This window comes from Elaeis guineensis, chromosome 15 (assembly GCF_000442705.2).
Source record: "Elaeis guineensis isolate ETL-2024a chromosome 15, EG11, whole genome shotgun sequence".
In the NCBI taxonomy this organism is placed as follows: Eukaryota; Viridiplantae; Streptophyta; class Magnoliopsida; order Arecales; family Arecaceae; genus Elaeis; species Elaeis guineensis.
The window spans coordinates 65,930,839-65,956,785 of record NC_026007.2 but is presented as its reverse complement, the minus strand read 5'-3'; the positions used below and the strand labels follow the sequence as shown (position 1 = coordinate 65,956,785).

The 25,947-nt window shown below is 36.4% G+C and overlaps 3 protein-coding genes and 1 pseudogene across 5 annotated transcripts in view; 1 reads left to right on the top strand and 3 right to left on the bottom strand.

Moving 5' to 3' along the window:
• LOC105058469 (chaperone protein dnaJ 1, mitochondrial) overlaps positions 1-8,646 on the bottom strand; it is a 29,856-nt gene extending 21,210 nt beyond the window's left edge. The window contains exons 1-12 of one of the 2 annotated variants that reach the window (XM_010941417.4): positions 8,407-8,646; positions 8,222-8,324; positions 7,303-7,392; positions 7,116-7,207; positions 5,162-5,245; positions 5,029-5,067; positions 4,124-4,267; positions 3,996-4,037; positions 3,804-3,891; positions 2,607-2,671; positions 2,432-2,494; positions 2,274-2,346 (exon numbers count right to left, since the gene is read on the bottom strand). In XM_010941417.4, the coding sequence (XP_010939719.1) occupies positions 2,274-2,346; positions 2,432-2,494; positions 2,607-2,671; positions 3,804-3,891; positions 3,996-4,037; positions 4,124-4,267; positions 5,029-5,067; positions 5,162-5,245; positions 7,116-7,207; positions 7,303-7,392; positions 8,222-8,324; positions 8,407-8,466 (943 nt within the window). In that variant the 5' untranslated portion in view covers positions 8,467-8,646. The remainder of the gene's footprint in view (positions 1-2,273; positions 2,347-2,431; positions 2,495-2,606; positions 2,672-3,803; positions 3,892-3,995; positions 4,038-4,123; positions 4,268-5,028; positions 5,068-5,161; positions 5,246-7,115; positions 7,208-7,302; positions 7,393-8,221; positions 8,325-8,406) is intronic. The other variant, XM_010941416.4, reaches the window with a different exon arrangement.
• A 1,909-nt stretch (positions 8,647-10,555) lies between these two features.
• LOC105058470 (pentatricopeptide repeat-containing protein At5g09450, mitochondrial) lies at positions 10,556-18,462 on the top strand. Of its 2 annotated transcripts, XM_073249375.1 has the most exons (3): positions 10,556-11,042; positions 16,769-17,687; positions 18,064-18,462. In XM_073249375.1, the coding sequence occupies exons 1-2, from the start codon at positions 10,707-10,709 to the stop codon at positions 17,660-17,662; spliced, it is 1,230 nt and encodes a 409-aa protein (XP_073105476.1). In that variant the 5' UTR covers positions 10,556-10,706; the 3' UTR covers positions 17,663-17,687; positions 18,064-18,462. The 2 variants fall into 2 exon arrangements, with proteins under 2 accessions (XP_073105476.1, XP_010939721.1); XM_010941419.4 differs by lacking the exon at positions 18,064-18,462 and having other exon boundaries at positions 10,557-11,042; positions 16,769-17,806.
• Positions 18,463-18,723: 261 nt separating this feature from the next.
• Positions 18,724-19,831, bottom strand: LOC105058539 (glutathione transferase GST 23-like; annotated as a pseudogene).
• Positions 19,832-22,497: 2,666 nt separating this feature from the next.
• On the bottom strand, positions 22,498-25,510 carry LOC105058471 (glutathione transferase GST 23). Its single transcript, XM_010941420.4, has 2 exons — positions 25,113-25,510; positions 22,498-23,084 (listed from the first exon to the last, which is right to left on the bottom strand). The coding sequence occupies exons 1-2, from the start codon at positions 25,476-25,478 to the stop codon at positions 22,737-22,739; spliced, it is 714 nt and encodes a 237-aa protein (XP_010939722.1). The 5' UTR covers positions 25,479-25,510; the 3' UTR covers positions 22,498-22,736.
• Between the last annotated feature and the right edge of the window lie 437 nt (positions 25,511-25,947).

The window sequence follows — 25,947 nt, the reverse complement described above, 5'->3', positions numbered from 1 at the left end:
ATTTTATAGAACAATAAGGCCCACCATGTTGTGTGGCTCAGTGCTGGAAAATAAAGAAAGTACATAAAAACAATAAGCATAGAAGAAATGAAAATGTTGAAATGGATATATGGTAAAACTAAAATATATAAATGAGAAATAAATATATTAAAAGAGCTGTAAGAGTGGCACATTTTAAGGATAAAATAATGAAAAATCAATAAAGATCACACAGACATGTACAACAAAGATCTAAGGAGGCTCCAGTAACGACAGGTAATTTAATTTATATTATAAGCGATAAGAAAAGGAGAGGATGTTGTGAGGAAGGATATGGAGAAAATTAGAATAAGATCCAAGGTAGCCTAAAATACGACTACATGAAGATGAAGATCCACAAGGCTAGATGGTTATGTTTATTATTATGGATCAGCTATGGGTGAGTCAAGGTAAACCCATAAAGAATTTCAAATCCAACTCCAGACATACCCAACTCAAAATACTTATTATATAATGTGTAGATTATATGACTGCGCTCTACACCTAATTTCCATATAAAGTTTTTTTAAAAAAAAATCCTAAGTTCACCCCTCACCACCACCACTTGGCTTGTCATGTCAACTTCTACACACAGGCTCCATTACAGCCATCATACATCATCATCTCTGTTCTTTTACTCATTACCTTTGCTATTGCACCTGTGGACATGTTGGACACCCAAAACTACAACTGATCCATACTCCATCCATACCAGACCCATATACACAACAAATCTTGCAATTTAATTCCTACTTGAACCAAGATCCAGATACAATTTGATTGATGGATGGGTAAAATTTATACCCAGAACCCCCCAGGGATCCAGGTATATCAGGACCTACGAATTTTGGCTTGCAGAGACTTCAAATCACATCTCCAGTAACCTATTCTTGCTATATGAAAGAGCCATGTCGAACAATTATAACAACATAGATAATCAAAAAAATCAAATAGCTAATAATTGTTTATGCATATCTAGCTATTCCTTGATCATTAAAACTAGAACTTATTGTTTGTAACACTTGAATGAATTCAACAGACACAGATGCAAGAATACTTCACATATGCATGGATATACACACAAACCAAAAAATCAAGGTGGTGCTCTAAAACCATCAGTTTTCATCCATGTTTATCTGAAAAGTTTCATGATGTTGCATAGATTGAACTAGCCCTCTCCAAACTGTTCTGAAATTATGACACTACTTGAGCAATCAATCATCTTCCAGATCTATAAGCCAACCTTCATATCCTCAGATCTCAGCCCCATCATTCAGATAGCCCGGTGCTGTAAAACACATAAAGCACATGAAGAATAACCTGTAGCTTGGATATTTTATGAACCAGGATAAAGATGTCTTCAGCTGTAGCACTCTACATCAGGAAGCAGCTCAACCTGAGGATATCCATAGAGGATCTATAATGCATTATGAGTGTGATATCTGATTGCAGGGAGAAGGTGTAGATAAACAAGGTATAGAAAAAACTAATACACACTATAAACTGAAACCTATCTATAAGCACAATGTTGGCTATTAAGAGCATTAGCTTCAGAATAGTTTTAGTATAGGGCCAATTTGGTGATCATGTAAAAGCCAAGGTTAATTCTTATGTATTTTACAGAGATCAGTTAGAACAAGTGAAAAAACTTCTGAAATAGGCTGATCAACTATCGTGCCTACGGGGCTTTGCTGACCATGTAAAACGAGTATAAGTGATAGTTTTTGTAGTCCTCACTTTTAACCATAAGACCCATTAAATAAAGCACTCTCTTATAACAAAATGCAACAGAGATTTCCTTTGGATTTGTTCTCCTCAATAAGCGGAAATTGCAAACAGGCTAATTAGACTTGGATTTACTTAAACCATTGCCAGCATCAATCTATCTAAATCCAACAGCAAGCTTCTCACTATTGCATAGACATGTTTCACCTACTGCTCTATGGGGAAAAAAATAAATAAATTTATGATCATGCATATGAAGCAGCAGCACACAGTAGTGACCTATAATGTAGGGAGGAGTAACCAAAGAGATAGGAAAGCAGCCCAGCCTTAGATAATTACAGTTTGACTGTTGAACAGTCAAAGAAAAGAGCAAATTAAGCGTGAGGTGGGCATAACAAGAATGTATTGCAAAGGAAGACCTACATCCAGTAAAATGGCATTCAATAGTCATAAGTAGAACTTGAGGAAATGAGAGACAGAAAAAGGTGAGCCTCAAGTAGCAAATTTAGAGATACAGGGAAATATCTAACCTGCTGGGATGGTAACATTAACATTCTTCACGCCATCAACCACCCCTGACCCTTTGCATACTAGGCAGTAATCCTTCATGCGTACCAAATGTTCATTAGTTGGACATGAAACACAATGAAGCCATATGAAATCAGCTAGTATTTGCACCAATTTCAACCTTAATTATTTTCCCCAATCCTTTGCAGGAACGGCATGTAGATGTGAATGGAAAAACTGTAACCTAAAGCAAGACAATATGCAACATGAATAAGAACAGACAGATTAAACATCTTTATGGTTGGAAGTCACTCTTACAATTGTTATAAGAACAAAAGCACAAAGGAGGAGCTCACTCTTCCGACACCATTACAAGTAGGGCATTTTATTGGCTTTGCATTTACCGAATGACCCCTTCCATCTGCATCTCATAACAAGCCAAAAAGGAAAATCAGACCCCGTGGAAAAGACAAATAGGAACAACTATACCAAAATGAAGAAGGTCCATATCATATTCATATATGACCGCCAGCAAGATTATTGGCCCAGGAAAAAAAGAAATGGCCAGTTACCTGATTCCTTAGTAATTCAGTCTTATCAAGAGTTACATAGTCTTAATTAGTTTCATATCCTTCATTCACAGCCTTCATTGTTTACAGTACTTAAAAACACAAATGGCCCCTCGTTCAGCAATTTCTATGCTTCTAAACCACAACTTAAACCAATATATCTTAGCATTGGCTAAATTTATTTTAGTCCTCATGTATTTCAGTTTGCATACTTAATGAACAATTTGTGTGTTCTCAATCCTTATGCCCACCATGCATTATTTCATTTCTTGCCTCTGCTAGTATTTTCCATTTCATGTTCACTAAATGAAAAGGTATAAAATTTCCAAACTATTTGATTTTTGATAACTAGGCATTTTGAACGTTGCATATCATTACCAATCACATGTATTTGAAATATGGTCCAAGCACATAGAAGGAGATTGGACTGCAAACTTTTCACTAATTTAGACAGTGGAGTTTTTTTTCCATAGATGTGCATTTGTTTGAACAATTTAATGATCCACACCACACCCTTCTACCAGGAATCTCTAGTGGAATTAAACTTGATGCATGTATCTACATGAAAAGTTTGCTTAGGATTGATGGAGTATCATCTCTTATAACATTGAATCAACTTTAACTCAGATGGTCGCGCATCATAGACAAGAGCAATACCTTCATAGTTATCCAAAATGCAGCTATCATGGAAAAGAATAGCAGGCTTTATGATTAGCAAAATAATAACAAAAGGGTCATCTTAATGCAATACAAAAACAAAAAAGGAAGACCAATCTGATGCCAAATTTCACATGACTACATTTGATTTGATGAGAACATTTTTACCAAGTAACTAAGATCCAACTACTGCATATTAAGAAACTGAAGACAGAACTTCAACTAAATCACTGGAAGCTGTAGCCACAATATAGTCAAGATGTTCATGGGAATATTATGGCCAGAGAAAAAGAAATGAGAGGCTTCAAATGTATAATATCTACTCACAGCATGAATCACAAGGAACTTGTGCACTAAAAGACACCTGTTTTTTGCATCCTCTAGCAGCTTCAGAAAAAGAAAGATTCAACTCAACCTGCATGATATGCCAATAGATAAGCATAGGTTTCTCAAAGTTTATGCATGGTTGCAAGTCAAGAACTTGATTACAAACTACGGGTCCAGAAGAGGAAACCAAACCTGTATATCAGCTGCATATATGTCTCTCTCATTTTCAAAGACCTAAAGCAGCATCAGCAATCACATCACTTTCTATTAAATGATTTGAAGAATGATATGAAAATAGCATAAAAAAGAATAAAAATCACCTCTGAGAATATTTTATAGAACGTATCAGAGAAAGGATCTTGATTGGCTCTATAGAACCCAGAGAAAGGATCTTCATAGGTGCTGCGGCATCCACTTGCATCATCACCAGCATATCTAACTTTCTCTGCTCCTTCAGAGAACTCCTTCAATCACAGTACAAGGAGCAATAGTAAATAGTTTTTTAATATATAGGCTGACTTCTAATTTAGCACTCAAATTAGCAGCTGGGCAATATTGAACCTAGGGATGCAAGTCAAGCTGGGTTAACCTGAACTTAACTCATAGTATGAAATATATCCATACAGGATATCTTTAGGTCAGCTTGTGTTGGTAAGTCAAATCCAATTTCAAGCTGGACCAGGTTTGGAAAAGAGACTTGGGTAGCCCAATATTATCATTCATCACAGCTCAGCCTGAACCCAATAGGGCTCCTAATCCAACCCAGCCCAAAACTAACCCATCTTAAGAACTCTAAACCTGAACCTAACCCATTCTATAGCATAGCAGAGCCTCTACCATTACCCAACTTAAAACTCATCCGACTGGCAAGACCTAAACTTGACCCAACCTATATTGTAGGGGTCAAGAATTTTGCAGTTGCATTGTATTTCAGTTTAAATTGCCAAATGCATTATCGAGTTGGGCCAGGTCCTGATCAAGCATTTTATTAGGCACCAATAACCCAATCCAAACAGTCCAACTTGCACATTTAGACCATACTGGACTTGGAAAGCTTGTCAAATATCAGCATAATAATTATTCTAGAAAGACAAAAAAGGTTAGCACGGCACTACTTCACAGAAAAGTGATTAGAGGTGCAAATGGCAGCACGGTATTTTAAAAAACAAAAAAAGACTAAACAAGAAAGACCATTACAATCTATATATAGTACATAAGCAGTTACCCTGTCATACTGCGCTCTTTTCTCAGGATCCCGCAATGTCTGTAATACACCTTTCACATAAGATAAATAAGTTGTTAATCTTAACTAAATCACAAAAAAGATGTAAGCTTTTACTGGTTTTAGTATAACTAGCCTCGTACGCATCTCTTATCTCCTGGAATTTTCTCTTTGCAGCAGGGTTATTTTTATTTGCATCTGGATGGTATTTCTTTGCAAGCTGTAAATTGATAGTGCAGTTAAAAAAAATGAATTAAAGAAATATTCAAAAAAAGGGATAAAACAAGAATGCATGTGTGAATTATGTGCATGCATATGTATAACTATTGTATGCTGGCATAAAATGTTGACATAAGGCTTGTTAGTAAGGTTTAAAATTAGAGCTGCCAACTGATCTCTGCGGCTTAAGCTCATGTCAAGCTTGGCTCCAAATTATTTCAAATCAGGCAACTGAGCCAACGTTGAACCCAGTTCATATGCTCAAGACTAATTTTTTAAGAACAAGAAGAGAGAGAGGAAGAGGGGGGGAGAGAGAGAGCTCGACCAAGCTCAGAATAAGGCCTGAAATTGGCTAGCATACAATTATACATATAATCAACTGTTGGATCTAACCCAACAACTGATCCTGGCTTCGATGGTAAGAAAGAAGAAGGGTCAGACCTGATCTTATTCCTTGTCCATCCCATCAAGATCCCCCATCCCTCTCTTCTCTTGCCCTCTCTCTTCTACCAGCCCTCCTCTCTCTCTCCATCGCCGCTAGGTAGTAGCACTCTTCTCCTTCACTCCTCTCTGTTCTCGCTCATTCTCTCCTCTCTCTCTCTTCAAGAAGTCTCCCATTTATTTCACCAATGACCACCACCACATGACCCTTGTCTTATAGAAATTCCCATCAGCCACCACCATACCTCTCCTCTTTTATTCATCCCTACTCTCACCTCCTCCCCCTCCAAGCATCCCCAAGCTTGAATTAACCGTAAAACAAGTGATACCTTTGCGAATCATTGGCAAATTGTGAAGAATGAAATCCTCATAACTGAAAAGAACTTCCATTTCCACAAGTAAATGGGATGAACAAGATTGCCTTAAGCACCTCGATCATGTGATGCCCTTAGGCATATCGAGAGCCATGACAAATTTAAGGAATGATCCACTGGGTATCTATTGTTCATAACAGTCATGGAACGAAGTCACTACAACAAAACCTGAAACCTACAAGATAGGCCATAATGTTGCTTAGGAGAAGATGGAGGGGGCTTTCACAAGGATGTGGCCTCAAAGGTGATGCTACAGTGACAAACATCATCAAGAATTTGTGATCACCACACTTACATAGAAAATGTTAAGGAAAACAAGTTCTACGATATTCAGACTTATACAAAGGATTGCAATATGGATCCCCATCATCTATTTATCCTTGCAATTTTTGTGACAGAGAAACAAAAAAATTGAATGCATTATGTTTAGAGATATATCAAGAATAGAAACCTCTGCAAAAGAAAGAGGAAGATGACTTTAAGAACATCATGACTTGGGGGAAATTCTACTTATTATCTGGTAGCATAATTGATCAATATTCTCACAATAATTCAAGATTTTTTTTACAGATTGAGTTGTTAAAAAAAACCAGAAATTTTAGCTATTTGCTGAATATTCAAGCAATAGGAAGAGAGGCTACTTCAAAGTCAACTACATCAAATCTTCATAACAGAATTACTTAATCATATGAAACCACCTTCAAAAGATGTTAAACATTGTGATACAGAAAAAACATCACTCAGCGATTGTCTGCCACAGCTTCATCTAGCCTCTCCTATATCAAGCTAGATGGAGATCTTCAAGGTCAAGGCCATCACGAATTATGGAATTTGAATTTATTTTGCCACTACATTTATTTCAAAACACTAAGAAAGCCAAAAAAAAAAAAAAACATATATCATCAATTGCATAACTGTTCTGCATATGCCTAGAATACGATAGGAGAAGAGTTTCTATTTTGCACAAGTTTTTCTACCAAAACTGCACAAAATGCAAACACAGCTAATTCAAGAATAACTAGATCATAGCCCTGTAGACCTGTATGACACACTTACTGCATGAAAAGCCTTTTTGATGTCCTCCCGTGTGGCATCTTTAGGGACACCAAGAATTTCATAATAGTCTCTATCTGTCGCATAACGTAGTGCTGCAAGGGAAAAATTTTGAAGGCCAACCTTAACATATATCTTCAATCATGGATATTGTGAATGATGAATGACTAAAAAAAAAAAACAAAAATACCTGTAGCATGAAAAGACCGGTTTAAGGAAGATGCACTTGATCTATAGATATTGTGAGGTCTTTCAACAATGTCCAAATTGTATTTGTATACTGGGAATATAGATTGTTAAAGGAATCAAGATAATGTCATCGAAGATCAAGAATTTCTATCAAGAAACGACATAATTCATAGAGAAATTAAAGGAAAACATTTAACGAACAAATCACAATTATCGAGAGGGATGAAGCAACACCATCACGGAGACAGGTACTTCTAAGATATTAAATGATTCAAAGTAGATGAAAGACCTACGAATAAAGACTATCTATCTGTGCCATTATCAATCATTTATAGTTAGTTATACAATGCTCAAGCTTTAAATAAAGAATTTTACATACAGCACTCGTAGTTGACATTTCAATCTTCCAGAGGCTTTCAATAAAAAGATTTTTTTTTCTTTCAAAAACTTAGGACATCCTCATGTTCCCATTGGATTTCTTCTCAAACTTCATTGTACATAACAACAATGAAAGAGGAACTATCAGCATTTCGCCAAACAAATATAATGGTGTATTATTCCTCTCCAGACAGCGTAAAGACCTACTACATTTATGCCTTTACACGAGTGAACAGGTTGCTAAATTAACTTCTTTCTGCCCAAGCACTTATATATTTCTAATCTTAAGCTGCCATCCTTAATCACTATGATCTTTTCATACAGGTCCTTGACCTGGTCTATCGCTCAACACATGATGTCTCACACCTTCAAAGAAAGTTTCTTGTGCTTCGTCTAGATTAGAGACTTGTTACTCAACATAATATCAAAATAAGCTCCGGAGAAAATTTGTCAGCTAAAATAGTGTGTCTACTTATTGCGCCACAGTAATTCAAGAAATGCAACAAAATCAACGTCTTGGACATCTAAAGAGCAAAAATTACATAGCGATAGGTGAGAAAAAGATCTTAAAAATGGCAAAGCCTCTTCAGTCCTCCCCCTGAGAAGATCCAATCGCACGCCCGTGATCGGTGAATTGCCACAAGACTGCAAAAAAAGTATAAAATGAAACATAAATTCATCGATCAGATGGAAATGGGTTTGAGAGCTGAGAGCCATCAATGTCTACCCTCCTGAAGCGCAGCAAGAACGATCGCGGGGAAAACCCTAGCCAGCCGATTCTGCCCATCTGCGATCGACGAAAACAACAGGTCACCACCGCCGCTGCATGCCGGGACGTCCTCCGACACCAACAAGATTAAGAAAGGAGAACGGGATGGGAACAGAGAGAAAAATGGAAGCCGGTTGTGGCAGGAGGCGGGTTGGATTTTGGGTCGTCTGTGGCGAGCTTGGGAGAAAACTTGGCGAGCGGTCCATCTAGATTTATACGATGGATACCCGCAAAATTTATCCTACCCGCATCCGAACTCATTTAAAATCTTACCATCCAAACCTGTCCCAAGCCCAACTATAAAATTAACCAAAAATCCAAACCCATTTAAAATCTTACCATCCAAATCCATTCCAAACCCAATTACAAAATTAACCAAATATCCCAAACTTGATCCATTTTGAAGTGGTATATCCGCTCCAATCCACCCGATTAACCCATTTAAAATTAGGATACCATCGTTGCGGTATCATATTCATATCATGCTAAGAATAGAATTCCATTAAATTGAAAATTTTGTAACCGAAGAAGATTAACCCATTTAAAATTGAGATACCATCATTTCGATATCATATTCATATCTTAATAAGAACAGAATTTCATAAAATTGAAAATTTTGTAATCGAAGAAGAATCATTTTCATCAAAAATCTCCAAACCTCACAACATATCATGCTTCTATAGAGATTACGCTCTCAATGCATCAAAAGATCAACTCACACCACCACAACTCGCACAAAATCTTTGCTCGAAAAAAAACCTCAAATGAAACCTAAGAAACCCCTCCAATCTACCTCATGTGCTCTCCTTAGCCACATACTCTGAAAAAGAGAATAGAATGAAAAGAAAAAAAAGTGAAAAAGAAAAAAATAATCAATCCACGTAGGAAAAGATTTAGCTTTTAATTTTTTTTCTTTTTTTTTGTTTTCTTTGATTTTTTTTATTTTTTCTAATATTTTTTCTATTTTTTTTTCATTCTTATATAAAAGTTTAAATAGTATAAATATATTATCAATCAATTTAAAAATATGCACAAATTGTATCTTGTTGGTCAAGTAGTGATCAGGTTATCTAAAGATTTAGCATTTTTTATAGTCAGGATCCGAAAAGCAAATCTCAAATCTGAACATGCTTTCACTTTAAATTCTAAAATAATTGATAAACAAATTCTATTAGTATTTGGAATGCAGGTATCCGAAAAATCCAACCCAACTGTCATCTCTACGAGGAGAAGCAATATGGCTCATGGTCGAATTCGACAAGAGAGTTCAAAGTCCAATCGATAATATGGCTACTAATATCTGAGCCTTTTACGATACAATTTATCATTTATCTTGCATATATTGATTTTGAGTTGCAATGATTTAGTCTGATCAGCCAATCCAGCCTCTACTTTAGCATCTTCTTCCACACCACACCATATCGGAGACCTTCCACAATTCTATAAGACTTGAGAGAACATAAGTTTATCTTTAAAAATTTTTCAAGTTTATGATCGAGCATTACCATTGGTGCATTTGAGATTAACTTCCAACTAACTTAAAACATGGCTACATGAGTCAAATAAATCAATTTGATAATCTTCAATTCCATTGAAATCAAACTAAATTTAAGCTTCAATCATAACTCAACTCAAGCTTGACTTGAGATTGGTTCAGACCTGAATTAATAATTAATTGATTCCAAGTGGAAGTAAGGTTGCCTATTTTTAAGCAGTCACATCTATTTATCATATACAAGTGGAGCTTTCAGGTTTGAGTTATGGGAATTGAATCTAAATACTAACTTTTGACTTGATTTGAAATTAGTTTCAAATTGGGTTTGTTGGTTCAAACTTGATTTGTTAGACTCTAAATTGAGCTATTCCCAAGCTTAGCTCAATCACAGGACATTGTCATACAAAAGTATTTATGACACGGAGCAAAACATCTCAAAGTTTTAAAAATGTATCCATCAATGAATTAGCATACGTAGATTGATGCTGAAGACAGTATTTGAGAGCAATTTTTCTTTATTAAAAAATCTTTTTTTTTCAAAGAATTAAATCTATAGTGGTTTTAGGTATATTTTGAAAACTAAAAAAAGTTTCCAACATTGTTCAGTCTATTTATTTTCTTGGATTTTTGAGAATGAAAGCAGAAGGAATGCGAAATGGCGATCCAAACGAAATATTAATCGGCATCGGGTTCACAGATTGCGGCCAGGCCATGCCATAGAGATCCAGCCCTCCTGTCTCCCGTTCTCTGGTAGAGCTCGGAAATGGCGACGGGCTGTCTCTTGACCGGCCTCCTTAGGCGATCCGGCCGTAGAAATCCCATGGCTACCCACCTCCGGGGACTCCCCTTCTCCCACCTCGAAAGCCTTAGGTGCTTCTCCTCAAGCCCCTCGAGGGGCGAAGCCCTCGCCGTCGAAGAGGAGCCCGCCGCCTCGCCGGACGATCTGAGGAGCCGCCTCTTCCGGCTCCGGTTCCCCAAGCGGAGCGCGACGGCCGCCCTTGACAAGTGGGTCGGCGAAGGGAGGAAGGTGACGGCCTCGGAGCTCCGCCAGATCGCCAAAGACCTCAAGCGATCGCAGCGCTACAAGCATGCCCTCGAGGTCGGGACATATTCCTCTTTTTTTTTTTCCTACTGAACTCTTTGCTCTTCTTCTGCCTAAGGTTTTCTCCGGTTTGTGTTCGGGTTTGAGTTTTTGCGTTTGAATCTGAATCAAAGAGTGGGCAACTTGGATTGAAGTAAAAAAAAGCTAAGAAAAAAGGAATTTTTAGAACCAAAGCAATTTCGACGAAGTTTGTGCTTTTTTTAATATTTCTTGCTATTGAGAGGGCTGCCAGTCTCTGGATTTTTTTTTTTTTTTTTGTCATTCTGGAATCGTGATCTTCTATTGATTTAACATTGGCTACTGATTCTTGAGCATATTTATGCGTGCCCGTGTATGTGATACTAATTATGCATAAACTTATGTTCTTGAGTGAGAATTACATGGAATCATCTATACATCCAATAGCATGAAAACGAATGCAAAGAGATGTGGGATAAAGAGGAGTTAGCTAGCATGTAGTTTGCCTAGAGGATGCTTTAATTGATATTTTATATCATTTTCACATCTCTTTGATTGTTAACTCGAGAAGGTCTTGTCAGAACTGTCGAAATTGCCTGATTTAACAAGTTTATGAAGAAACCATAACTTCAGATGCTATCATTGTAGCAGTGGCACGTGTGTTTTTTCACTCTAGACTCATGTCTGAACCTGAGAAATTATGCAAAATTAATAGTTGGGTAAAAGGGACTATTTTCACAACTGTTGATATGCAAGGAAACATTGGCTTTGGATTTGCTAAAAGATATTACTAGGAGTGCGTGCCTTCATTCTATAACTTGCAAAACAATTTGAAGAGCATAAAGTTGTTCAAAAGGATAAAGAGTGATAATGCTTGTACCACTAGAATTTACATTTTACCATGCTAGCATTTCTCATATGTCAAAATAAAAAATTGTCAGTTGTGTTGATGTATATACCAAAAGTATAGAAGATGCAGTAGCAGTGATACTTCATTTTTTCCAATATAGATAATTTCTTCTAGCTTCTTATTGGATGGATAATCTTTGAAGATTTGTTCTCATAAATTTATTGAATATTATGAATTATCCTTTGTGTTCAGTTTTTTTTCTCCAATAGATATTACCAAGAGCACTGCCTTACTATAGAATACCAAGTATCAACCACATATGACGTGTATCATTTTTAGGCAACCAAATCTTAAAATATACATTTCAAAGATTTGAACATGATGTGTATTGCCATGAGCTCTATTGCCAATTTGCTATATAACACTATAAATTACAGAGTGTTAGCATGTTTTCGAGGCCAACCTAGATATGTATCATATGTTATGGTATTGTAAGAACTCTACAAGGCATCCCAATGAATGAGCCTCCACCACTATAGGATTTGATGAGGGTCAGATGTAAGCAGTATGGCCATGTGCAGAGAGGGATTTTTCATGTTTCAAACCCATGACATCAAAGTCACAATGGAGCAACCTTACCATTGTGCTAAGACTTGCTCTCTTGTCATGGTCTGGTAAGGACTGATTCCTTGAAATAAAATGTTTTAGGTCCATTGTATTTTAGCCCCTCGATGTCTTTAGGAAGGAAAAGAAATTTGGTAATTTCTTTTCCATGCTTTGTGTTTTTAAGCCTCTGTCCCAATGTAGTGATATGTGATTGACTTTTCTGTGAATGAGGTTTTGTTGCTAAGAATTAAGGATGTCTTGTTATAGGGATATAACTGTTTGCAGATTGGTGAGTGTAACATTTCCTTTCCTTTCGTTATTGCATGGGTATTTGTGAGGGAAGTTGCATGGTTCAAGTAGGGTTTGATTTGAATTATGTTGAGCACAATGAGAATTTATCTCATGTTAAGGAATCCAGGATGCTAAGTTGATTTGGGAGTGTGTTTTCGTTCACTAAAACAACATGGGGAGGGATATTAGGATCCATGAAGTCCTAAAATTAAGAAAAAGTTCAACGGTGACATGTTCGAAGTCCATCCTAGCAAAATGGTCAACTATATGGATGTTTCTTTTGATGACATGCTAAGTGTTGGACTTGTTTATAGGTAAAATATTTAGACAAGATCTCAAGGAAAGGGTTATTAGCTGTTTACTTGGCTGGGCATTAAAAACAAGATCCATTGAGGGCTATTAGATAATATGAACTTTTACTTGTTTGTCAAATGACATAAAGCTTGTAGAAGATCATGTATGAATTTGTAATATTTGTATATTGAGGCATCTAGCATGAGGGATGACATATAACTGGAACACATTGCACAGCAGTTTCAATAACTATTTATTCTCTAGATTGCACAATATAGCAGTTTATGAAACATAGTATGAAAATCAAAAACTTGGAAGATGATATGATTGTTTGAATAAGTATCAACGATTATAAGGTTGTCCAGATCATTATGTAATGGAGATCCATGAAAACACCGATAATGGTGAGGTAGTCAAAAATGAAGGGACTTGATATTGGAGACAAGGATTTTGATTGACAGTGCTTTATAGGTTCATCAGGACTTTATGAATGATACAGATAATATGAAATTGTTTCATTGATTTGGTGTTTGTAAAATTAAGTAGATATTAGATAGTTATTTTCATTTCTTTTAGGTGGAATTACAAATAGCACTGAATCAATTACAAATGATAGTCTGGATTTTTCTGGTATCCATTTCTCTGAAGTGAAGGCTATGATGACCTGATATTTTTGCAGATTATCTTAAGGATATTGTATGTAAAATTTACTTCTTGTGCTATTTCTTTTGGTGATGCAATGATCATAACATTATTCTTATTCAAAAGAAGTTTGAAGTTGTGGATGTGATTGTAAGGAAACACCTTTGAAAGCTGGCTTTTGTTGTAGCTGGATCGGAGTTAGCATAGGTGAATTGGGTGCAACTTTGTTATGTTCTTCAAATGATATAACCTTGACACCGGAAGTATATATATTTTTTATTTTTTAGAAATCATCATCTGAAGGTGCATCATATGTTTTTCTCCTTGGATGTTTCTGCTTTTAATTTGTTAAATAAACAACTAATGAAATCATGCCTTTCTTGAGAAAGAATGCCTATCGGTTTAATATCTCTTATGCTCAATTTTATTGCCTATTTGAATACATGTAACAGGAAATGTAGTTGCACCGCTTACTATAAGTGAGCCACTTCCTTTGTTTAGGTTGATGTAATTTGGTTGCAAGCAAGTAGCTGAAATTTTCAAAAACTTTTTAGTCCTATGGGCCAATTTGACTGGAGGATGAGCTCCAAATGACTGAGGCTGCAAAAATGACCACTGAGATACATCATATAGGTGTTTTTATGAGCCAGTTACAGCTAACAAACATGTAAAATTGAGTTACAAAAGCCAGTTGCATACGCAGCCAGACAGCTGCATACAACTGCATTTGCTGAAATTGCTGCAACACGTCTTTTATGCTTGTTAACTTGATAAGTCTTTCGTACTTGACATTGTGGAGGAAGCATCTCTGTTGGCTGGTATGTTGCATGGTACCATCGGTATGCCCCTGACCCCACACTAAACCCGTACCACCCTGGACTTCTGGGTATCTCCCTGTGCTGATGTTGTACTGTTTGATACACCTTTTTTGGTTTCCTTTACTCCCTCAAGGCGGTCATGTACTGGCTGTTATTGGCCTCATGCTGCCTCTGTTCTGCAGTAGGTACCATCTTACCAGTGACCAATATAGCTCTATACCTTGATTTTTAAATCCTCATTGTGGCATAAATTATATAAAAAAATGAAGATGCTGTCGACGTTTTTCTCATATTATGAGTGTGGCTGAACCAATTGAAATATTAGTTAGCTGGCAATGAAGATCTTTCTGCAATAAATTCTTGGTCTTGTTATCATCAAAGGTTTCTCGAGAAACATCTGAAATTGGATATTCAAACATAAGATTTGCTCACTGATATGACATTTTTTTTAAGATACTCTCAACTTAGGTGTCCCATTCACATGAATCACATCTCAGTCCGACAATAAGGACAAATTTCAATGAGGATACTAGAGTGCTCTCTATTGGGTGGTTTCTACTGCATACGGTAATGGTCGTTAGGCAGTCACATTGTGTTGAATTGGATATTTTGCTCTGTAATTATTGGCTTGTTAGTCTATATTTGTTATATTGAGAGATTGTAGTTTTCTATGTCAAATCATTTCCTCTCCTCTTTGTTTATATTCTTTTTGAGTTTGGGAACTGTTGTGGTTCTAATAATGTGGAGAATACTAATAGTCCCACATCCGTTGTGAGTCAAGGGGGACTCGCGCTTGTAAGGAGAGGATCATTCTTCCCACATGAGGTATCTTTTGAAGGGCAAAACCATGAGGTCCATGAGTTAGAGCGGACAATACCTCATGTGTCGGGCTTAGCTCTTATCCACAACAATGGCGCATCAGGAAGGGTCGAGATCCGCTTTGGCTGACTGTGGGGCTTCTCGGACTGTACATATCGGAGTCTCCCTTGACTGGGGGGTTCTGTTGTGGTTCTAATAATGTGGAGGGCACCAATAGTCCCACATCGGTTGTGATTCAAGAGAGATCCACCCTTATAAGAAGAAGAACATCTTTCCCACATGAGGCGTCTTTTGAAAGTAAAACCGTGAGGCTCATGGGCCAAAGCGGACAATACCTCATGTGTCGAGCTGAGCCCTTATCTACAACGAGAACCTTCAAGTGTTGCAACATCAATTAGCAGAGACATATTTAAATATCACAACTTTCTAAGCAATACAAAAAAGAATTTAATAGATAGAAGAGGAAGTTATGGGGAGCAAAACTTATGGTGGAATCCTCCACAAAATAAGCAAAGAGAAATGTTTTTGTTAATTCATGTAACCAGTTGATTGACTTAAAGTGGTATTCTTCATGGTTATAACAAATTATGGTTAATTGATATTTAGCTTTGTTTAATAAAAAAAACATAGGGTTATAAGCATGACAGCAATATTCCTCATTCTCTTTGTATAACATAAGAAGGAAAATTTTCTCCTGTCAATTTCCTCTTTATTTCTTCTATTTCCTATGCCAATATGTTAAGTCACCTATGCCATCTACAATTTGCCTCTCTTCAAAATTTAAAAGAAAAGGTTCCGATTTTTAGAGATGCTGTTTCTCATAACCACCACAATACTGTTAACTGTCACGTTGGAGGTCACCTTGTATGAGCCCAAGAGTTGCTAATAGTTCTGAAGTCTTGACTTTCTCTTGCCTATCTAAGATGAAGTCATGAAAGTAGACTTGATACTTTTCATTTGTCTTTTCTTGTACAGTTTGTATATGACATGTTCAAGTCTGTCTCAAAAAACTGTTTGGCTAAAGCTCCTGACAAAACTGAAAAACTGCTATGTAGATCTTATCATCAAATTTTGGCTCTAACCACCATGTTCGACCTCTGATATAGAGACATTGGTAAAAAGGTAAATCATTCTTCTCAGTCTCTGTTGGTGAAAGAAAATGCTAATAAATAAACTACTAGTCCCTAGATCACTGTCTGTCGGCCACTCTGCTGTAGGGTACATTGCTATTAGTGAAGGCAAATATGTCACTAAATTGTCTGATCTTAATTCTTTCTTGCTTTATCATCATGGGTATTATCTATTTATCCAGTGTACTTGATTGACATGAGCAATACGCATGATCCATATAATGATGCAAAGTACCTTTTTCTTCTTCTTTCTTTTGTGTGGTTCAATAAATCATGCTGCATTTATCTCATCCTGAAAATGTTACAAGTTTGCAGATATCAGAGTGGATGAAAACTCATCAAGAATCTGAGTTATCAGATAGTGACTATGCAATGCGCATAGACTTAATAACTAAAGTTTTTGGTGTTAACTCTGCTGAAAATTTTTTCCAAGGGCTCCCCCCGAGTGCAAAATCCTGTGAAGTATATACGGCCCTCCTCCATTCTTATGCTGCAGCAAAACTGACAGAGCAGGCTGAGGACCTCTTTGAGAGAATCAAAGAATCAAATTTCTCTGCAAGTGCTTTGACCTATAATGAAATGATGACCTTGTATATGTCAGTCGGACAGCTGGATAAGGTTTCCATAATTGTTGAAGAACTGAAAAGGCGAAAAGTTTCACCAGATCTATTCACTTATAATCTCTGGATAAGTGCTTCCGCTGCAACCATGGATATTGATGGTGTGAGAAGGATTCTTGATGAAATGGCACATGATACAAACTCTGATAAGGGCTGGATAACCTACAGGACATTGGCTGACATCTATGTTACTGCTGGTCATCTTGTGAATTCAGATTTTTCTCTTGTTGAGGCAGACGCAAAGATTAGCCAGAGAGAATGGATAACTTATGATTTTCTCATCATTCTACATGCTGGTCTAGGGAATACACAAAGAATAAATGAAATATGGAAATCTTTGCGATTGACTTCGCAGAAAATGACGAGCAGAAACTACATCTGTATTCTTTCTTCCTATCTCATGCTTGGGCAGTTGAAGGAAGCTGGAGAGGTTATTGATGAGTGGAGAAACTCTAAAGTCCTGGATTTTGACATCTCTGCCTGCAATAGGCTTTTCGGTGCATTTATGAAGGCTGGCTTGATGGATACTGCAGAGACCTTTCGAGGGCTAATGCTACAGAAAAACTGTGAACTCAGAAGTAGGGTGTAATTTGGTTCACATCAGAGGAAACCAGGTGAAAGATATTACTCATCAATGTTTTTATTCTCCCTTTATGTAACAATTATAGCTGAAACTTGAGACTTCAACTCCTGCTTCTAAATAAATGTATGAAATCTTCGATTTTATGTGTTCCTTCTGACTGTTTTATGAATTATCAACAAAAATGCATTCCTCTAGCATCTTAATTGCAATCGTCTGCCAGGGTATTAATGCTTTTGTTTTTTGAGGAAACAAGATTGGAAATGTCCAATCTGCTTTTGTTTGTGAAAGAGGGAGTACAAAAAAGAGCATTTTCAGTAGTACAGATTAATTTGTTTGAATTTCTTATAAACCTGGTCTACTTGTCCAAGTCCTCACTAAAAACTCACTTCGTTAATAATCTGATACAGCCTGCGAAAATTCTCACGAAAAGTGTGCATCTGCATACTTTGGAGAAAGGTGCTTGCCCAAGCTACAAAACATGCGATTGGAGAAGGCTGGGGAGGCCATGAAGAAAGGTATCTCCATTTGAAAGCTTGTGATTGGAGACCCCACCCCCTTCTGCTATTTCGATGGCCATTGCCAAATATTTTGAGGAGCAGGGAAATATTCGGGATAGAGACGTTGGTGAAGGTTCTTCACCGTTTACAACTCATGAATTTGCGGTTATAATAGTTTTATCTTAGAGCATTTAAGAGAACCTTTTTTTTCTTTTTTTTTCTTGATAAAAATGGAGGCTTATGAGGTAATTCCTCCATTTGCCACCAATCTTTTTAAAATAAAGAATGTACATGGTGGAACTTATTCAATGTGTCAGCAAGTTCAGTAATATGGATGCTTGTAATGATTTTTTTAATGGTAAGAGAGAGTAAAGATCTTACTACAAGTTCCATGATACATTTCCAAGATTCTGGCATGCTCTGCAAATTAGTCTCTTAAATATGCCATGCACAATGCAAAAGCCCTTCACCAGCCATCAAGCTTTCTAGGTTACCAAGGCAATTACATGTGCCCAGCCATCAAACCGTCGAGGAGATTTGTCTGGAGAGAAGTTGTTCTTCATGGCCCTCTTAAGAGCATAGAGCTTTAGGGGGCAACCTCTCCTTCAACACTTCCAAGTCAGGGAAATTATCAAACCATGGATTGATCAAAGGCAGGCTGTTCTCATTTACCACTGACACTGGTGATCTCCTCGATCATTCGGACCCAGCAAGGAAACCAACCTGCTGCAATGTCTAGAGTCTTGAAGCACTATTGTAAGGCTTTTTGTTGTTGCTTCCTAGCTGTGGAGGATATAAGAAAGATCGCAGGTAGTAACTGTAACAAAATAAAGTCGTCAATAACTAGCTGCATGCAATACCTTTTCTCCCACCCAGAACAAGCTAATTGACAAAGTTTCCAGGAAAAACAAAAGCCATAAAATGTAACACTGAAGTTGGTATCTTTTCCCAATTGCCAATTCATTTTGAGAATTTTAGGGAATAAACCCAACAATTCTAACAATTTGTTAAAAATGGCCGGTTTTTTTTTTTTTTGTTGTTTTTCTTGGAAATATTCTTTTCTAGACTTCTCTTGACCATCATGTCCTGGGCTCATGACAGAAGTGGACTGTTCCTATAGGAGGGGAACAATCTTGTTTTGCCCAACATGAAAAATTAATGGAATATCTTCATAAAATCCTTATTTTTTAAACCTTTATTTATCATTATTAAATTTTCTTTTTACCCTCTCTTATTTCCAGAAACTTGCCGTTAAACCCAAAATGATCATAAGAAGAGAAACATATATATATATATGCATCTTCAATGACTGCAGATCAGGAAACCATATACCACTCCCCCTACAATTATAAAAATGCTGAGGACTGAAAGGAAATTTGTAGCCACCACTACTAGACAATTAGTTAATTTTCCAAAAACTTGTGATTCATCACCGCACCTTATCTTCCAAAAACTTGGCCCAGAACCGAGCCTGCGCCCTCTCACAGGGATCCCTGGGCATGATGGTGTACCCATCCTTCCATCCCTATTGGAGTGGTGGAGCTTGTCGCTCTTCCTGTGGGGCAGGGTCTTCGTTCACATACTCGTACCCCACTCTCTTGAGCTTGAGAGCCCATTCCACCCTTAAGGCGAAGGGGCTAGCCCACACTCCAAATTCCTTTACTCCCTTCTCAGCCATTGCTTATAGAGGATGGTGGACTCCTTTATCAGAGCAGAGATTTCACAGGCTTCGTACCGGTCATTGCAGAGCGTTTTGCGTGTCAAATTTTTTGAAGAAACTTTTGCAAGACTATATATACGTGGAGCTGACCCACGTACTTCTGCATTCTGATGATGTGTCAAAAGATGCCGTTATTCTCAAATACCAGTCTCCAATCTTTAGAGGACGATAGGCAAAACACAAGTCATATGCTTAAGGTGCGTGTGGTTACACTTTTTAATTTTTAATTTTTTTTAAAAAAAAAATATTTTTTTTAATTTTTACTATTGAGTAAAAATAAAAAAATAAAAAGTATATTTGATAATTACGTTGTTATAAAGCAAAAAACAACGTCTGGAAACGGTAGGTGAAGAATTCGAGAGAAAAAAGTTTGAAAAGAGAAAGAGAAAAGGGTGAGAAAGTGAAGAGCTTGACGAGATAAAAGGATTCGGACTCTTTACTTTTTGGTTTGCGTTTTAGACGTGAGGAAGAAAAAAAAAATAAAATAGTAAGTTTTGGAAAGCAAAAAATTTTTATTTTATATATAAAATAATTATTTTGATTTTTTAATTTTTACTTTTCAAAATATTATTAAATATTATTTTTGAATTTTTATTTTTTAAAAATTAAAAAATAAAAAAATATTTTTTTTTAATGACTAACCAAATGCACTCTTAATTCATGACCTTTCTATGTTATGCAACGTGCAAAGATAAACGAGTCTGGAGACAAGATATTTCTTGTCCCATTAGCAGATTGAGAGCTTAGTAACCACATTACATGCAGAATAGAGCAATGCTATGGTGACTCAGAGAAGTCGCTCAAAGAAGTCACTCAGATGTTTTGCGCCAATCACCTGGATTCATCAAATGGCACACTTCGCTGACCAATTCGAGGAGAGCAACGAGAGCACACCACACCAGCTGAGCAGTGACTTCTTGGGTGATATGTTCCAGTTACTTAAGCATTTTTTTATACAGAGTATTATACTCGATTTGGGCTGACGATGCCTAGCTATACTAATTTTTCAAGACAAAACATATAAAAATATGCTTGAATGTGCATGGACTTGTTTTACTCATTCATTCTTTTTTGTTTGTTTCTTTGTTTTGGGGGGTTCACTTGCACTATCATGGAATATCTTGTTCTCATACCGTCCAATGGAACGTCCCATGTTCTCTTTTGGAGAGAGATTCCTATTTTACGTATTGTGTCAAGAAGCTCGGAGATGCGAAGTCTCCTGAAGCCAAAGCAACTTTGAAGTACTCTTGGGTGGTGAAGGAATCTTCCATTTTCCAAACCAGTAAATTGATAAGTTTGGAAGTGTCCGACCCGGAAACACATGTTTCATCCTTCTATGCTACAAGCCAAGCCTGAAAGAGATTTTCTTAACTTTTTATTTTATTATTTTTTTTTTACTGAGATCTAAAAATTATAATGCTGTTTATATAAAAACAAAAAACCGTATTCCCAAAAAATATTTAAGATTGCCACCATTCAGTAAAGCCAATTCTAAGAATGCCCACATATACATGAATTATATTTCACTATAAGAAAAAAAAATTTTACGACAGATTTATTTACGATGGCTAATTTATTATCGTAAAAAATTTATTTATAACTGAATAAGATATAAATTTTAATTACTATTTGCAATGATAATCAAACTTTATAGTAAACATGATAGGAGAGTATGGCGGAATTAACTGGGATTGGTGTTCGAGGCGTTAATTGGGCTGTCATCATGCCCAGCGCTAATGTTATACTCATCAGAATTGGCGTAACAAAATGACAAGAGTTTTGTCTACTAGAACCGATCATCAAAAAACAGTAACGTTGGAAGGCCAACACTACCACCACAAGTTTCCTATGGCGTTCCATGTGGGATGGGATGATTGGTGACTGGTGAGATTAATTCGTAGTATTAGTGTGGTGCAATTCATAGTATTAGTGTGATTCACAAAGGATCGCTGGTATGAAGCGCTAATCCTTTGTTCCTTACGGCAAGCCAGCGGTGCCAAGGAAATTTTTGATTCTAGGGTTCTCCTAGCAAATTTTTTTTTTCCGCTCTTAATATTTTTTTTCCTTCACTCATTCTATTACCTTTTCCTTTTATGAGGTGACGCAAACAGTTGATTGACTCAATCATTTAGAAGAGAGGTTTGCTTGACAAATATGTTTATCCAGTATAATTTTTTACTTTAGTGATAGGCATTTTGATTATATTTTTCATTTATAGCTCTACATATGGGTATGATTTTAAGTATTATTTTTATGTTTTACAGACCTAATTTCTCGGTCACGTTATCTTTAAATCAAAAAAAAAAAAAAAGAAAAAAGAGATTAATATTCATTGTTCATGTCACATGTGTCTTACTCTTGGTGTTGACGTGTTAAGAGGTGATTGATGTGAATGGTGTAAGATAGATTGGATACATGTTCGGCGACTCATATTGTTTTTGCATCATTTCAGTAGAACTTGGGCACCACATTAGAAGTGGATAACAAGTAGCACTCTAAATTATTGCATTCTTTTCGTAACTTCTAAACTAAGCAAATTTGGGACTTCCCAACTAGAAGAATGTCTAAATTTGGATCCTTTATCAATATAAATCATTTTTCAAAGGAAACATATATTGACTCGATTAATCCGAACACAAATATATCAAATAGTATAAAACAGTACACCTTGCTTATAATTCATTTTAAATATAACCAGAAAAATCATTCATGACAGAGAGCATATTCTTCCTAATTTCATTTACTAGGTACTTTCTAGTTTTTATTAGGTATGCCACTCAAAATACAAACATCCTTCCATGGTCCCATATAAGCTTTAGGGAGGCAAAATGTATAACCAGCAGCAAGTCCTATAGGAGCTTTCTCATGCAAGAAATTTTTCTCGGCGAGCCTTGCTGAAAGCATAGAGCTTATCTTTAGGAGGCAAGCTCCCCTTCACCAATTCCAATTCCATGAAATCATCAAACCATGCGTTGATCAAAGGCAGGTTGTTCTCATTCACTATGTTGATGCCGACGATCTCCTCGATTATTCGAACCCAACAGGGCAACCAACCTGCTGCAATATCTACAAACCCAATGGTCTCCCCTCCAAAAAACTTCTTGCCCTTGAGGGCCTCTTCTAGAGTCTTGAAGACCTCCTGAGCATCTTGTAAGGCCTTCTGCTGCTGCTCTCCGGTTGTGGAGTATACGGCAAATGTTGCTGGGTTTATCTGTGAAGAAAGAAGTTGTTAGCAACCAGCTACTATATTTTTCCTCAAAACAATGAAGAAAATATTAATGAATATCCCCAGACATGATCTAAGTTGACTGTTATCATTTATCATTAGCAACCTGTTATATTCTTATAGGTTGATTAACTACAGAATCTATAGTTAATATAGTATGTTAGACATCTAGCTTTCTGCAGAGACATTCATATCAATCGCAAAATTACCAACCTACCAATATATTGCAGTCATTCCTTTTTCTGTTCTTGTTTTTATATGATTGTCTCTCTTTTTTTTTGGGGGGGGGGGGGGGTGTAAAATTTTTATATGATTGGTTAAAATTTATTTCAATGACCGATAGGCTTGAAATTGTTAATACTAGAAAACAAAGAAAAAAAAATGCTTTGTGAATCTGTGATGCCCTCCGGTACAAACCAAAAATTTATTCTGCCAACAACATGTTGGCTTAGAAACTTAGCAAGAAATTACCCCTTATAAATACCGCCGTAGTTTTCCTGGAGTTGCACCAATTATCTCATGCCATATGAGATGGTGATCTTTTTGCAGGCACAAAACTGATGGTCGAAAAAAAACTATAGGTTGTTAATAGAAAATTCAAATTAAACATTTGATCAAATCTTAACATGTCATTCGAGATAATAAGGACTTTTATCATATGGGATCCAATCAACTACGGCCATCACACGGGATACAAACAACAGTGATTGAAAGATTAAACCTCTAGCTCTGGGGCTGAAATTAAATTGAATACGGATCGGATACCACCATATCCATATCTATATTTTATTTGCCTGACGAATACAAATATAGATACATATATTATTCGGATGTAAAAGTTCATATCCATATACGTTCTAAATAAATATGGATACAATTCGAATACCGGTAGTATGGATACAATTATAGATATTACTTAGATAATTAAACTTTATGACTACATAGTCAAAGATATTATTAAATAGATGATAAATTAAGTTAATAACATATTTATATGGTTATATATTTATCTTAAAAACTAATAAGTGCTATATAAAATTTTGTAGGATTACATGTAGATTTAGATATTCAGATATGAATTGGATATATAGTTGTTTATCCATATCCATATCCATTTTTTTTTTATAGATATGGATACGGATATAAATATTAGTCGGATCCTCAAATTTCTATTCATATCCGAATTAATTCAGATATGAAAATAGATCCGAACGAATAATATCCATACTCCATTTTTACCCCTATCTAACTCCCTTCAAGCCCATTCTGGGGAGGATCACTTAAGGATTGCACCAGTGCTCATTGGTTAACAAGGCTCAAATAGCAAAGAGATACGTATGGTAGTTCTTTTGAGGAAAAATAGCTACCTATTGTAGTTCAGCAATAATAAATGATGCAGCAGATATCATTTTTTATCCAAAATTTGATCTTCATGTATTCACAATCCATGGGTATTCAAAATTAATTATCACTAATAATATTTTTCCTTTCCAATTTCATAGAGTTGTATAGTAGAAATACCCAATTTTGACCATCAAAAATTAACAGGCCGACTTCCTATCAATAAGTTAGTTTCCTTCGAAGGAAAGAAATTCTATAACAATCCGTTCTTCTGAGTTGTTTTCATTATAGAACTCTATTGGTGCTTCTTCGTCTGTAAAATGTCAATGGCGTATTTGGTTCATGATTGAAATTAATATCAAAATTGAAATAAAATTTAAATACTAAAAATAAATAGAAATTGAGATTTTTTCATTCTTTTCTAAAATCAGAATGGGAGTGAAACTCCCTCCAACCAAACAATTAGCCCATTCCCATTCCAGAGTCCAACTCCTCCTAACCAAATATATCCAAATACATTTACACTTAAATAGTTGAGAAATAGAGTATGCTAGTTTTCATAAAATTTTAAAAATTTCAAGTGTTATAAAGAAAAAAAAAAGGGTATAACAACAATTATGGGAGAAGGCAGTAATCTTCCATAACATAGCAATCTTATGGTTATTATGGTACCTTATCTTCTGCAAACTTAGCCCAGAACCGAGCCTGCGCCCTTTCATAGGGATCCTTGGGCAGGATGGGGTACCCATCCTTCCACACCTCATCGACGTATTCGATGATCACAAGCGACTCTGCTATCGGCTTCCCGTCATGCACGAGAACAGGGACCTTCTTGGTCACCGGATTGTAGCGAAGGAGCTCCTCACTCTTTTTATGGAAGAGGTCCTCCTCCACATACTCGTACTCGACCCCTTTTAGCTTCAGAGCCCATTCCGCCCTCAAGGCAAAGGGGCTGCACCACATCCCAAATAACTTCACTCTTTTCTCAGCCATTGCTTCTACTATCTCTCCCCAATTCCTCAATGAAGAAATGTTCATTTCCACTTATATAGGGGGTTGCAACGAAGGCAAAAGTACATATGTAGAAGAAAGAAGGAGAGGACCTGCTTCTGATGAGTATGAGCGTTTTGCCTGTCAAACTTGGCTAGATAGTAGTGGGTCCTTCTCCGATAGGTTTGCCTCTGATCATTGTTGGAGAAATGTTTTACAATAGCATGGATGGAACCGATACGTGTGCATTATTTTGAATGGTTTAATCATTTAAATGGCATGGCTGATGATGTGTCAGATGTTGAATGGTGGGTTTATCCAAGAATGGTGGGCTATGTATTCCTTCTCAGCCAAATGCTTGGCGTCACTGATTAGGTTGAGGGGGTTGACAAGGTCCATGCGGCGAAAAATGTCACCAATTTCAGAAAAGTCCATATCCAGTGCTATATTTTTCAAACAACATATCCCAAGGATAATGACTGAAATGGTTGATGGGTATAAATATCTTTAGTAAATC

Excerpts from the sequence above, each read along its gene's own strand:
- LOC105058470 (XM_073249375.1), top strand. The coding sequence starts at position 10,707 with ATGGCGACGGGCTGTCTCTTGACCGGCCTCCTTAGGCGATCCGGCCGT. Across the intron at positions 11,043-16,768 it reads GCTACAAGCATGCCCTCGAG|ATATCAGAGTGGATGAAAAC; the intron begins GTCGGGACATAT and ends ACAAGTTTGCAG.
- LOC105058471 (XM_010941420.4), bottom strand. The coding sequence starts at position 25,478 with ATGAACATTTCTTCATTGAGGAATTGGGGAGAGATAGTAGAAGCAATG. Across the intron at positions 23,085-25,112 it reads CTAAGTTTGCAGAAGATAAG|ATAAACCCAGCAACATTTGC; the intron begins GTACCATAATAA and ends CTTTCTTCACAG.